This window comes from Chiloscyllium plagiosum, unplaced genomic scaffold (assembly GCF_037043375.1).
Source record: "Chiloscyllium plagiosum isolate Xiang-an unplaced genomic scaffold, Cpla_swu_hap1 HiC_scaffold_4, whole genome shotgun sequence".
In the NCBI taxonomy this organism is placed as follows: Eukaryota; Metazoa; Chordata; class Chondrichthyes; order Orectolobiformes; family Hemiscylliidae; genus Chiloscyllium; species Chiloscyllium plagiosum.
The window spans coordinates 37,978,060-37,991,664 of record NW_028270142.1 but is presented as its reverse complement, the minus strand read 5'-3'; the positions used below and the strand labels follow the sequence as shown (position 1 = coordinate 37,991,664).

The following is a 13,605-nucleotide window of genomic DNA, read 5'->3' as shown; positions in this document are numbered from 1 at the left end:
TTAGATATTTCAGTAAGAGCAGAGAAAATGGTAAAAGAGGGGGTGGTGTCACATTGTTAGTCAAGGACCGTATTTCAATTGCAGAAAAGACTTTTGAGGACTCGTCTACTGAGGTAGTATGGGCTGAGATTGGAAACAGGAAAGGAGAGGTTACTCTGTTGGTGTTTTTGAGAGGCCTCCAAATAGTTCCAGAGATGTAGAGGATAGGATAGCAAAGATGAGAGTGAGAGTGACATGGTAGTTGTTATGGGGGCTTTAACTTTTCAAATATTGACTGGGAATACTATAGTGCAAGTATTTTAGATGGGTCAGAGTTTGTCCATTGTGTGCAGGAAGTTTTCCTGACACAGTATGTAGATAGACCAACAATGGGCGAGGCCACATTAACTTTGGTACTGGGTAATGAACCCGGCCAGGTCTTAGATTTCGAGGGAGGTGAGCACTTTGGTGATAGCGACCATAATTCAGTTATGTTTACTTTAGTGATGGAAAGGGATAGATACATGCTGCAGGGCAAGAGTTATACCCGGGGGAAAGGCAAATAAATGCAATTACACAAGATTTAGGATGCATAGAATGAGGAAAGAAACTGCAGGGGATGGGCATAATTGAAATGTGGAGCTTATTCAAGAACCAGCTACTGTGGGTCCTTGAAAAGTATGTACTGGTCAGGCAGGGAGAAAGTTGTTGAGCATAGGAGCCATGGTTTACTAAAGAAGTTGAATCTCTTGTTAAAAAGTAGAAGAAAGCTTATGTTAGGATGAGATGTGATGGCTCATTTAGGACATTTGAGTTACAAGTTAGTCAGGAAAAACCAAAAGAGAGAGCTAAGAAGAACCAGGAAGGAACATGAGAAGTCATTGGCAGATAGGATCAAGAAAAACCCTAAGGCTTTCTGTAGATATATCAGGAATAAAAGAATGACTAGAATAAGATTAGTGCTAGTCAAGACCAGTAGTGGGAGGTTGTGCGTGGAGTTAGAGGAGATAGGGTAAGTGTTAAATCAATATTTTTCATCAGTATTCACACTAGAAAAAGACATTGTGGTCAAGGAGAATACTGAGATACTTGCTACTAGACTAGATGGGATTGAGGTTTACAAAGAAGAGGTGTTAGTAATTCTAGAAAGTGTAAAATTACATTAAGTCCCCTGGGCTGGACGGGATTTATCCCAGGATTCTCTGGGAAGCAAGGGAGGAGATTGCCGAGCCTTTGGCTTTGATCTTTATGTCACCATTGTCTACAGGAATAGTGCCAGTAGACTGGAGGATAGCAAATGTTGTTCCCTTGTTCAAGAAGGGGAGTAGAGACAACCCTGGAAATTATAGACCTATGAGCCTTACTTCAGTTGTGGGTAAAGTGTTGGAAAGGGTTACAAGAGATAGGATTCATAGTCATCTAGAAAGGAATAAGTTGTTTAGGGATAGTCGGTTTTGTGAAGGGTAGGTCATGCCTCACAAACCTTATTGAGTTCTTTGAGAAAGTGACCAAACAGGTAGATGAGGGTAAAGCGATTGATGTGGTGCATATGGATTTCAGTAAGGTGTTTAATAAGGTTCCCCACTGTAAGATAATGCACAAAATGCCGCATGGGCGGCACGGTGGCACAGTGGTTAGCACTGCTGCCTCACAGCGCCAGAGACCCGGGTTCAATTCCCGCCTCAGGCGACTGACTGTGTGGAGTTTGCACGTTCTCCCCGTGTCTGCGTGGGTTTCCTCCGGGTGCTCCGGTTTCCTCCCACAGTCCAAAGATGTGCAGGTCAGGTGAATTGGTCATGCTAAATTGCCCGTAGTGTTAGGTAAGGGGTAAATGTATGGGTGGGTTGCGCTTTGGCGGGTTGGTGTGGACTTGTTGGGCCGAAGGGCCTGTTTCCACACTGTGATGTAATGTAATCTAATCTAATCTAAAATCAGAAACTTTAAGGACATTTAAATGGTATTGGACGAGAATGGAATAGTGTAGGTTAGTTGGCCTTCAGATTGGTTCCACAGGTTGGTGCAACATCGAGGGCCGAAGGGCCTGTACTGCGCTATAATGTTCTATGTTCTATACCTAAGCAGTTTAGGCAACTTTTCTCTTCGAAAATCTCTTTAAAAAGTCTTCAGAAAATGTTTTTCTGACATATAACTTCTGCTTTACTGTTCTGGAAAGAAATGTACTCAAGAGCACAGATAATAGGTTTCTGGTTGCTTCTTATATGCCAGTGTCATAGACTAATAGAGATGTACAGCACGGAATCAGACCCCTCAGTCCGACATGTCCATGCCGACCAGATATCCCAATCCAATCTAGTCCCACCTGCCAGCACCTGGCCCATATCCCTCCAAATCCTTCCTATTCATATGCTCATCCGGATACCTTTTAAATGTTGCAATTGTAGTCACCTCCACCACTTCCTCTGGCAGCTCATTCCATATACGTACCACCCTCTGAGTGAAAAAATTGTCCCTTAGGTCTCTTTTATATCTTTCCCCTCTCACGCCAAACCTAGGCCCTCTAGTTCTGGACTCCCCCAGCCCTGGGAAAAGATTTTGTCTATTTATCCTACCCATGCCCCTCATGGTTTTATAAATCTCTACTAGGTCACCTCACAGCCTCCGATGTACCAGGGAAAACAGCCCTAGCCTATTCAAACCCTCCCCAGTAGTTTTGCTTTTGTAGCCTGGAATTTGGGGAATTCATATTGTTGTATAGAGCAGCGCTAACCCCTGAAGTGACTAGTCTTCAAAACTGTATGGCTTAAAAAGCAGTTAGATCCATTGTGGAAGTCATGGACTAAGTCTCCTGGTGACAGGTAAGCGGTTACTTTCAAAACAAATGCTTGCCCTGCCAACAGCCAACTGTATATGGTTCATTCCAGAGGTTAAGTGTAAAGTTAAAACCCTATTTTATAGGGTTTTATATATTTTGCACTTCTACTACGTAACTTTTTGTTTCTAAGAGATGATCATCTCTAATAGGTTATAACACAAGTTAGCCATCAGACCAATCAGGAGATGCATAATGTGTTGGAGATACCTGGAGTGTTGATTGACTGGCTTACATTGACTTTTGAAGATGATTCTGGAAGCACCAGTCACATGATTATAACAGCCTTTTTTTATCAGACTCTTTAATTTTTTTTAAACATTGTATTTATATAAATGATTAATTTTTTTACTCAGTTATTAAACCATTTACCTCAATTTATGCCTTTAAATCATCAGCATTGTTGCACAAGCTGCATGCGTTTAGGCTGATTGCTTTTAATTCTATCTCATCTTCGTTGTGTATTGTAATCCTGTTTGATAGCTGCCATTGTTTAGTTTGTTTTCTAACTTTTGGCTTGCCACTCTTCTACTTTCTGTTACTCATTTTGCTTCCTTCCAAACTTATCTTCCTTTCACCTGATCAATTGCCACCCCATCAGCATATTCTTGAGTTTAAGCAAAGTGATGAAAAGTGTCTTGTCTGTCATTTCCGTTAAAACTAACATTTCAGACAAAATTTACTGATGATCAGAAGCCTGTGAAGTCCAGCACTTCCTGATTTACCAAATTACACAAATTACATAATATACTCTATTTTCTACAGGATTGATTTATAATTCTGATTTAAATGGTGTAATTTCTTGCACACTAAAATTTGCAGTCATTCTGTTATTTCTACTTCGAAAAATTTGCAAGGGGCCCCCAATTCAAAAAGCAACCATTATTGCGCCAAGCAAGTTTCAGAATTTCCGATTCAATTTCTGCAAGCTAGAGGTTATAATTGGTGAAGGAAATTGGAGGGAAATGGCAAAGAAATAAATTTGTATTTATCTCACTTTCTGTTCACAGATTACAAGTTCCATGGTTGCTTGGCAGTGTGATATTTGCGCTATGACCCACATTTTGCAGTTTCATTCTGGGAGAATAGTCAGACGCACATCAGAAACAGTAAAACTGAAAAATGTTTTTGATAATATTTGTAAAAATAATTGCTTGAAATTGCAGAATGTTTCAAACCTGATATAATACTAACCTCTTCTGGAGTGCAAACAATTCGGGTATGAATTGGCATTGGCATAGCAGTCTTAGTATATAAACCTATTTGTGATTTAGGTCTCAGGTGTCGATCTTCCCAATCTTTCAGTATAGTACCAGCTTTTCTTATGGGAATTCCTTGGTTAACACAATACCTTGGACCCCTGCATTTGTTTGAAAAAATAGTTGAAAGCAATTATTACATAAAGATATATTTTTGGAAATCCAGTACAGTTTACTAGAATTCCTGGAAATTCTAATAGCCATTTACTTGCCTTCTCCTTTGCAGAGTGTTACAATTTATTGTTTGAGTTGGAATATTTATTTATCTTCCAATAAGGTGAAAAGTACAGAAGATTCAAAGTATATTTTTCAAAAGCAAACTTGGAAATTCCTGAGTCATTATTATGATTTATTTTAAATGCTTCTTTTTTTATTTTCAAGTTCATCCATCACAGAACTGAAGCTAATTGAATTCTGCAACAATCAACAATATCTTTAACAAACTAACAGTGACGTGACCAAATGGTGTCCTTTTTGAGTTGTTAATATTCTATGATTAATCAAAGCTCAAAAATTATTTATTATAGCTTGAGTTAATACATTCACTGCACATACTTCATAATATAATTATACAATGTTTACAAAATAGCTGATTAAGGATGTCAATTCTGCTCTAATTAACGGTTATATGGTCTAAACCTTGCCAAATCAAGGTTAAAGCAATTTAACTTGCTCTACTCCCTAACTCCCTTCCTGGAGCCTTACCTTTTATTTATTTCCGGGTGTTTATTAAATTTTTTTCAGCACCATCTTCTCTAATCTATCCATGCAAATTAAGTTCTTCACCTCTAGAACCATTCTTGTAAATATTTTCAGCATTCTGTCTAAATACTTAACTGTCTCCCAACATTGGAGCCACCAGAATTGAATACAATACTACAGCTGAGGCTGAATGGAGAGTTTTATAAAGCTTCACCTTAACTTTTTTGCTTTTGGACTATATGCCTTGCTTTGTCCATAATGCAATATATAATGTTTTAACCACTTTCTCATGCTGTTCAAACACTTTAATGATTTGTGCACATATACCACAGATTTCTCTGTCCCTGCAGACAAGGCCCCTTCATCTAAAACATACAAAGAACTGTTTGAAATCTAACGCTGGAAATCTGAAACAAAAGCAGAATTTGCTGGAGAAACTCAGCAGTTCTGGCAGCATCTATGCAGAGAAAACAGAGTCAAAGTTCCGACAAAGGGTTCCTGGACCCAAAATGTTGACTCTGTTTTCTTTCATAGATGCTGCCAGACCACCCGAGTTTCTCCAGTAACTTTTTCTTTCAAAATGTTAGTTTCCACTGTCTCTACTCTTCTTGACAAAATTTTTCAACTTAGACTTTTCTGCATCAACTTTCATGTTGAACAGGTCACCATTCCACAAGCATATGTGCTCTTAAAGCCTATCACCATTATCCTCAAATCGCAATTTTTGCTAGTCTTGTATCCACTGCACATTTTGAAATTGTGGCCTAATTAATGTTATCAAGAAAAGTAGTTCTAATAACAGTCCGGTTGTGTGTCTTGCTGCTCAGCATGAAATGATTTCACCCACAATCCACTGTAAGGAGCGTAGGATCTGCTTGCTTAATGTGGTCGAGGAAACCACTCACTTCTAACCAGAAGTGACTTTTGTATTGAACAAGTAATAGTTTATCATGTTTGCAATTGGTTACATATTACATTGATAAATATTTTTACAGAAACCATGAGGAGGATCTGGATATGAGGTTTTACTTCTTTGAGATCCTGTGCTGTTCTCCCCCAGCACTGCACCTCATCTCCTCCAGTCCATGTGTCAACATCCTTGTGGATGATGCTTGTGGCACTCCTCAGTATCAAACATTTCAGACTCTTACTTAAACAACACCTTTTACTAGTCCACAAAACAGCCATACATTTCATATCTGTGCACTGCACTATCCCTTTTATTACGTATGGATAGGCCATTCGGCTCCAGAGTCAAAAGTGTGATACTGGAAAGGCACAGCCAATCAGGCAGCATCCGAGGAGCAGGAGAGTCGACGTTTTGTGCATAAGCTCTTCATCAAGAATGTCAGCTCTTTGACCCTGCTCCGTCATTCAATGTAATCACAACTAATCATCCAACTCAGTACCCTGTTCATGCTTTCTTCTTATACACACTTTTTTGTAAGGAAAGCAATCCCAACTTCTCCATCTATTCATGTAACTTTGGTACTGGGTAATGAACCTGGCCAAGTGTTACATTTGGAATTGGTGAGCCTTCACATTCTCCCATCAGTTTGACCGCGCATCAGCCTGAAGCAGGTGAGGGAGGATGGGGTTGGGGGGTGGAGCTGTTGTCGGGCAGGGGTTAGGGGAGGACAGGAGTTGGGGCGGAGTGGGGTGCAGGCCTGGTTTGGGAGCGGAGTGGGGGCAGATGGGATTGGTACAGGCAGGGGTTGGGGCGGAGTGGGAGCGGATGGGGATGGGGGCGGGCAGGTTTGGGAGGTGTATGGGTCGGGGGAGGTGGGCGGGGGCTCCCATGGGGTATGCTGCTGCCTAGTCTCCTGAATGGGGAGCAGACTTCACAGAAAACTCCGAGACCCAGAGGAAATCAATTAACCCGTTATCAAATGAGTTATCCAAACGAAATAGTGCCCGCCCATCTCGTTCGGATAATCGAAGTTCCTCTGTATTCTGACTCCCGGTTCCTACTCTCTAAATCACTATTCTCAATCTCGGGTCCACTCTCTAAGCCACCGCCCTGACTTGCAGCTCCTACTCATTCTGACTCCTGGCTCCTACTCTCTAAATTTCTGCCCTGACTGCCCATGCTCTCTAAATCACACTCTGAAAATAAGAGGTAAATGACTGGAAATAAAACTAAGACAAATTTCTTTTATAGAATCATAGAATCCCTACAGTGTGGAAACAGGCCTTCGGCTCAATAAGTCCGCATCGACCCTCCGAAGAGTAACCCATTTCCCTACATTTACCCCTGACTAATGCACCTAACCTACACATCCCTGAACACTGTGGGTAATTTAGCATGGCCAATTCACTAACCTGCACATCTTGGATTGTGGGAGGAAACTGGAGCACCCAGAGGAAACCCACGCAGACACAGGCAGAATGTACAAACTCCACACAGACAGTCACCAGAGGCTGGAATTGAACCCAGGTTCCTGGCCTGTGAGGCAGCCATGCTAACCACTGAGCCACCGTGCTGCCCAAAACAGACGTGACAGCCACTACACTAGGTAATCAATGCATGTGCCTGAAGTCCCCATGGCCCAACTTTCATCAAAGAGAAGGATGTGTTTGGAATTTTCTATCCCAGACGTCTGTGGATACTCAATCATTGAATATACTTGAGTCAGAAGTCAGTAAATGTTTCAATACAAAGCAATATAACATACATGTTGTAGTGCATGTCTTCTTGAATTGCTTGAAGTATAGGTCTGGTGTTTTATGTTCTAATTTTCTGTACTCACCAATATTGAAGTAGAGGTATCACTATTTTTGACTGTATCTGACACAAATTTTCTAAAGTCCAATTTGATACAAATGACAGATCCAGCTTTGCACGCGTTTCTGCATTCAGGTAGAATTCACCGTTGCTACACAAATAACGATCCCTGATGTGGTTCAGGAAGCTTTAAAACAAAGATAAAGAACAAAAATATAATTAATACTTTTTTATGGAAGAAAGCAAAGCCTCTAAAATAATTTGGTAAATGAGTTGAATGAAGAGCCAAGAATTCAACCACAGAAAGCTGAGTCCCACAAATCTTCACCAGATGTGGAAGTCAGGGAGGCATCTACTGCTGGCCTCCCTTCTAGGGGTGCTGGTTGAATCACAGTGCCAACAGGTCAATACCTACAGCAACCTGATCAATGTCAATGGCCAGTGCAGAGGCTGAAGCATTCAAGGAAACAGCAATTCTATAACCTAGACACATTCAAAGAGGGATAAAGTGGGGTTAGAGAATACCAGGACCTGGCAAGAGGCGAAAAGATCTCCAGGGATTAACATGGGACTGGGAGATTCAAAGTATGCAGCCAGCACCATTGCCATTAGGGGAGCAATTCCTGCATTTCTTTTGAGTAGGATTCACTCCTTCCTTCTTAAATACATCAGTGCCCTAGAAAAGTCATCAATTTAGAACAGAATGGCAGTTAACATAAAAGTCATAACTGTTCATGAGATGTTCTCTTCAGGTGGTGGCAAACACCTCTCATTTCCTGCTGATGTCAAGTGGACTAGCCTGTAGTTAACAGGAATGTTATTGAACCCTTTCTTGAATAATGGTGTCACATTTGCCACTTTCCAAACCTTTGACACTTCCAAGCATCAAGGGAAGTTAGCAAAAGTGCATGTATAATTTTTCAATCTCCATTCCCATCTCATCTAGTAACTTAAAGAATTGATGAGGGCAGAACGGTGATCTATATGGACTTCACTAAGGCATTCAATAAGGTTCCCCATGGAAGACTGGTTAGCAAGGTTAGATCTCATGGAATACTAGCCATTTGGATACAGAACTAGTTATAAGGTAGAAGACAGAGGATGGTGGTGGAGGGTTATTTTTCAGACTGGAGCGCTCGACCAGTGGAATGCCACAAGGATCGCTGCTGGGTCCACTACTTTTCACCATTTATATAAATGATTTGGATGCGAGCATAAGAGGTAGAGTTAGTAAGTTTGCAAATGACACCAAAATTGGAGGTGTAGTGGACAGCAAAGAAGGTTATCTCAGATTACAACAGGATCTTGATCAGATGGGCCAATAGGCTGAGAAGTGGCAGATGGAACTTAATTTAGATAAATGGGAGGTGCTGCATTTTGGGAAAGCAAATCTTAGCAGGACTCATACACTTAATGGTAAGGTTCTCGGGAGTGTTACTGAACAAAGAGACCTTGGAGTGCAGGTTTATAGCTCCTTGAATGCGGAGTCACAGGTAGATAGGATAGTGAAGAAGGCTTTCCTTTATTGGTCAGAGTATTGAGTACAGGAGTTGGGAGGTCATGTTGCGGCTGTACAGGACATTGGTTAGGCTACTGTTGGAACATTGCGTGCAATTCTCGCCTCCTTTCTATTGGAAAGATGTTGTGAAACTCAAAAAGAGTTCAGAAAAGATTTACAATGACGATGCCAGGATTGGAGGATTTGAGCTATAGGAAGAGGTTGAATAGGCTGGGGTTGTTTTTCCTGGAGCATCAGAGGCTGAGGGGTGACCTTATAGAGGTTTACAAAATTAACAGGGGCATGGTTGGAACAAATAGAGAAAATCTTTTCCCTGGGTTGGAGGAGTCCAGAACTAGAGGGCATTGGTTTAGGGTGATAGGGAATGATATAAAAGAGACCTAAGGAGCAACCTTTTCACAACAGGAGTGGTACGTGTATCGAATGAGCTGCCAGAGGAAGTGATGGAGGCTCGTACAATTGCAACATTTAAGAGGCATTTGGATGGGTATATAAATAGGAAGGGTTTGGTGGGATATGGGCCAGGTGCTGGCAGGTGGGACTAGATTGGGTTGGGATATCTGGTTGGCATGGACAAGTTGGACCGAACGGTCTGTTTCTGTGCTGTCCATCCCTATGACTCTATGACTCTAAGTTATCCAAAAGACTTATTCACTTTCACCATAGCTGGCTTTTGCAGCACATCCTGTCTATCAATGATTACTCCTGTCTCTACCACTACCATGTTGTTTTTGTTGGTAACTTCTTCATTGATGTACATTGATGCCAGTAATGATTAACTACTCTAGTCGGTTCTGCATCTAAGTGTATGTCTCTGTCCTTGTCCCAAATAGGCCCCACCTCACTTCTCATTACTCATTTACTATTTTCAAGCCATTGAATTTGTTTTGCATTCCCTTTAGTGCTAATGGCCATTTTATTTTACTCTTCTCTCTTTGCCAGTTATATTCTAATCGTTACTTCCTCATTCAACTTGTTGCATTTTTTAGAAGAGTTCATCTGATATCGATCATATACATTTTGTTTGATTCACTATAATCACCATCTCCCTCATTAGCCACAGTTTGGTTCCTTTACCTTTTGCCTTTGTTCGGGTAAAGCTAGTCTGTATCTGAAACATCTCGTCCATAAAGGATCATCTGGTTACATTTCACATTTTCCTATCAACCTTTCTTTGAAGTCAATCCTGTTCCAATGTACAAGGTCTCCTTTGGATTTATCCTTTCCCTACTCTTCCAGATTCTTGCCTCTCATGACCCTTTGTTTTTCCAGGTTATTTTAGGAATATTGAAACCCCATACTAAAAAAAATCCATAGTTATTAAAGTGTTCTGCAATTTCGTGATCAATCTGATCCTTTCTCTTCTTTCCATTATGTGATGGTCTCTCGTATACGTCTAGCCGCGTTATTGCTTCTGTATTGCTCCACAATCTGATTCTTTAAACTCTCATATACCTTATCCCACTCCTGTATCATAATTGTATTCTGATCCTGTTTGTCTCTTCCAATCCTTGAACTAAATCTCATCTGTATTGCTCCATTGTGGTGCTTCTCTCCATGTCAAACCTGTTTCAACTCTCAACCAGAGAACCAGTTAAAGTGCCAATGAGGAAAATGATCCCAAATCACTGAAGCTCATCTTGTCCAGATCTCTCCTCTTCCAGAACAAGAATCTAAATCCATTCATTCTGCATTGTTTTTCCAGTAAAAACTTTAACCTGTGTAAGCTCAATGTTCTTATACTTACTTGACATAAATTGCAAATAATTCAGAAATTAATTTCTTTGAGATCCTGCTCTTTAGTTTCTACGCCAGATTCTGAAACTCTATCTGGAAAGACACAAACTTTTTCCAGGCTATTTTAGTTTCAATTTCGACCACAACTACTGGATGTTCCCTGTCTCTGATAAATTATTCTATATCTATTCAGTAATATTCTTCCATTAATTTGTAATTAATTTGAGCATCAAGTGTTCTTCATTAAGATTACCCTACCAATTTCCAGAAACTCCCATACCATTGAAATCAGAGTGGCCATGACTATAGCCCCCTTTTTAAGCAGCAGCCTCTAAGTTAAGGGCTCTCTTCCCCCACAATGAGAAAAGGTGGTACATCAGGTTAAAGTTTTTACTGGAAAAACAATGCAGAAGGAATGGATTTAGATTCTTGTTCTGGAAGAGGAGAGATCTGGATAAGATGAGCTTCAGTGATTTGGGATCATTTTCCTCATTGGCACTTTAGCTGGTTCTCTGGTTGATGTACAGATAGGGTAGACCCAAGACAGGCCAAAATCAACAAGGTCTTGTCATTAGATGGGGAATCAGTAAGTGGACATAGTGAGGAGAAAGTGAGGACTGCAGATGCTGGAGACCAGAGTTGAAAAATGTGATGCTGGAAAAACACAGCAGGCCAGGCAGCATCCGAGGAGCAGGAGAATTGACGTTTCGGGCACAAGCCCTTCTTCAGGAATGAGCCTCAGGAGTGAGGCAATATTCAGATATCTCTGGAGTCTCTGCTTGCAGACCATCTGCTACAAGTTAGAAAAAATAATCATTTGCATCTGTTTGTGCAAATCAAGATATTTCTTTGAGTTTTAAAAGCTACAATTATCGCAGCAGGGGTTTTGAAGTTCATTGTTGAAACTTTATTGCTGGAACAGCACAGCAGGTCAGGCAGCATCCAGGGAACAGGAGATTCGACGTTTCGGGCACAGGCCCTTCTTCAGGAATGATTCCTGAAGAAGGGCCTGTGCCCGAAACGTCGAATCTCCTGTTCCCTGGATGCTGCCTGACCTGCTGTGCTGTTCCAGCAATAAAGTTTCAACTTTGATCTCCAGCATCTGCAGACCTCACTTTCTCCTTTTGAAGTTCATTGACTGACTGATAGTTTAGAAAGGTTATTAAAGATTTAATATGGTCTAAGTAGCAGTTTGTTCATTCAAAGAAAAAAGAACAAAGAAAATTACAGCACAGGAACAGGCCCTTTGGCCCTCCAAGCCTGCGCCCATCCAGATCCTCTATCTAAACCTGTCACCAATTTCCTAAGTATCTGTATCCCTCTGCTCCCTGCCCATTCCTAGAAGAGATTAACCTCTTGTGGAGAATTTTAAAAACTTTGAATTGGAGTTTCTTTTTACTAATCTTATGAATGACAGTGTGTTAGACGTTTTATCTTTCTCTCATGTCCACATAACTCCTGAAGTCTGCCTCATGGTGGATACTGGATGAGTGGTGATGCAGGTGGCATGGGGGTATGAGGGGACATGGGAGGGAGCACGAGGGGGTGGTAGAGTGAGGGTTAGGGGGCATAAACAGCATCTGAAATAATATGGACAATATCCCAGAGAGCTGAAGAAGGCCTTCTAATCAGTCCACGGTGGCACTTGCTCACTTTCATGGATGGAGAAAGTGAGGTCTGCAGATGCTGGAGATCAGAGCTGGAAATGTGTTGCTGGAAAAGCGCAGCAAGTCAGGGAACAGGAGAATCGACGTTTCGGGCATAAGCCCTTCTTCAGGATTTCCTGAAGAAGGGCTTATGCCCGAAACGTCGATTCTCACTTTCGTGGATGCCTATACTCTTTTTTCCAAGTTGTTGGGGCTGACTCCATTCTCAATGTCTCCCTGTGGAGTGACTTTGCATACATCATAGTGCTTTTTACCAAGTCAGGTCCCGAGCAAGTCAGAAAACGTCAGTAACTGAACTCTTGATCCTTGTAGAAACAGAGAAACTGTAAAAACATCTGTTCGATTTCAAAAATCATGTCTGTGTTTGCAAATTAAACCTTTGACTAACCTTTGACTCTTTTTGGCATCCTTGATAACTTTTAGTCTTTCAATATCCATCCACAGCCACCAGTATTTTTCACCAGCTGTTCCCTGGAGAAACTTCTTGAACTTTTCAATGCCCTTACTGTTATTGAAATTATAATGACAATTTGGTGGATCATAGCACTCATGTCTAATATCATCTTCACTAGAAGAAGTACTTTCCTCATCCACACCTGTCGTTAAAGCTTGAGACATTGTATTATCACTTTCTTCTGCTGATCCCACTTCATTCTGCTGAGAAGGTTTTAAAACAGTCAACTTTGGGACCACCTGACTGTCAATCACTGAACTGTTGTTCAAGGGAGTTGTTGTTTGATCATTTTCAGAAGAGAGATCAGTCTCTGAGCTTTCTGTTGCCCTACTTGCTGTACTGATTTCTTCCTCTTGGGTTTCTATTGAATTTTCAGTGCTGTCTTGATCTTCGTTTTCTTCAGTATCAATCTCTGATCTTTCTCTCATAAAAACTGTTGCTGGTGCCTGCAAAGGGTATTCAGGAACAAATTCAAATAATTCATTATCCACAACCTTTGGCTTGGAATGTCCAGTAGAGCACCTATCATGTTGATCAGTTTCAAAATATGTTCTGCTTGAGTACCTTCTGTTGATTTTCTTTCTAACTGGCAACATTCTAGCTTCAACGCTCATCATAATTTCATGCAAGAGTGAATAGCCTGGAATAATTTGATTTTAAGAAATATAATTATCTTACAGAAAAAATGCAACGTTTCGGTTGCAAAAATCAAGATATATGATAACTCATAAAT

At 40.9% G+C, this 13,605-nt stretch overlaps 1 protein-coding gene across 1 annotated transcript in view; it reads right to left on the bottom strand.

The window, feature by feature from the left end:
- The window catches only part of LOC122549508 (regulator of G protein signaling 22-like), a 117,389-nt gene that overhangs the window by 83,841 nt on the left and 19,943 nt on the right, over window positions 1-13,605 (bottom strand). The window contains exons 5-7 of the mRNA XM_087985824.1: window positions 12,807-13,512; window positions 7,521-7,682; window positions 4,004-4,169 (exon numbers count right to left, since the gene is read on the bottom strand). Coding sequence (XP_087841950.1) covers window positions 4,004-4,169; window positions 7,521-7,682; window positions 12,807-13,512 — 1,034 coding nt within the window. The remainder of the gene's footprint in view (window positions 1-4,003; window positions 4,170-7,520; window positions 7,683-12,806; window positions 13,513-13,605) is intronic.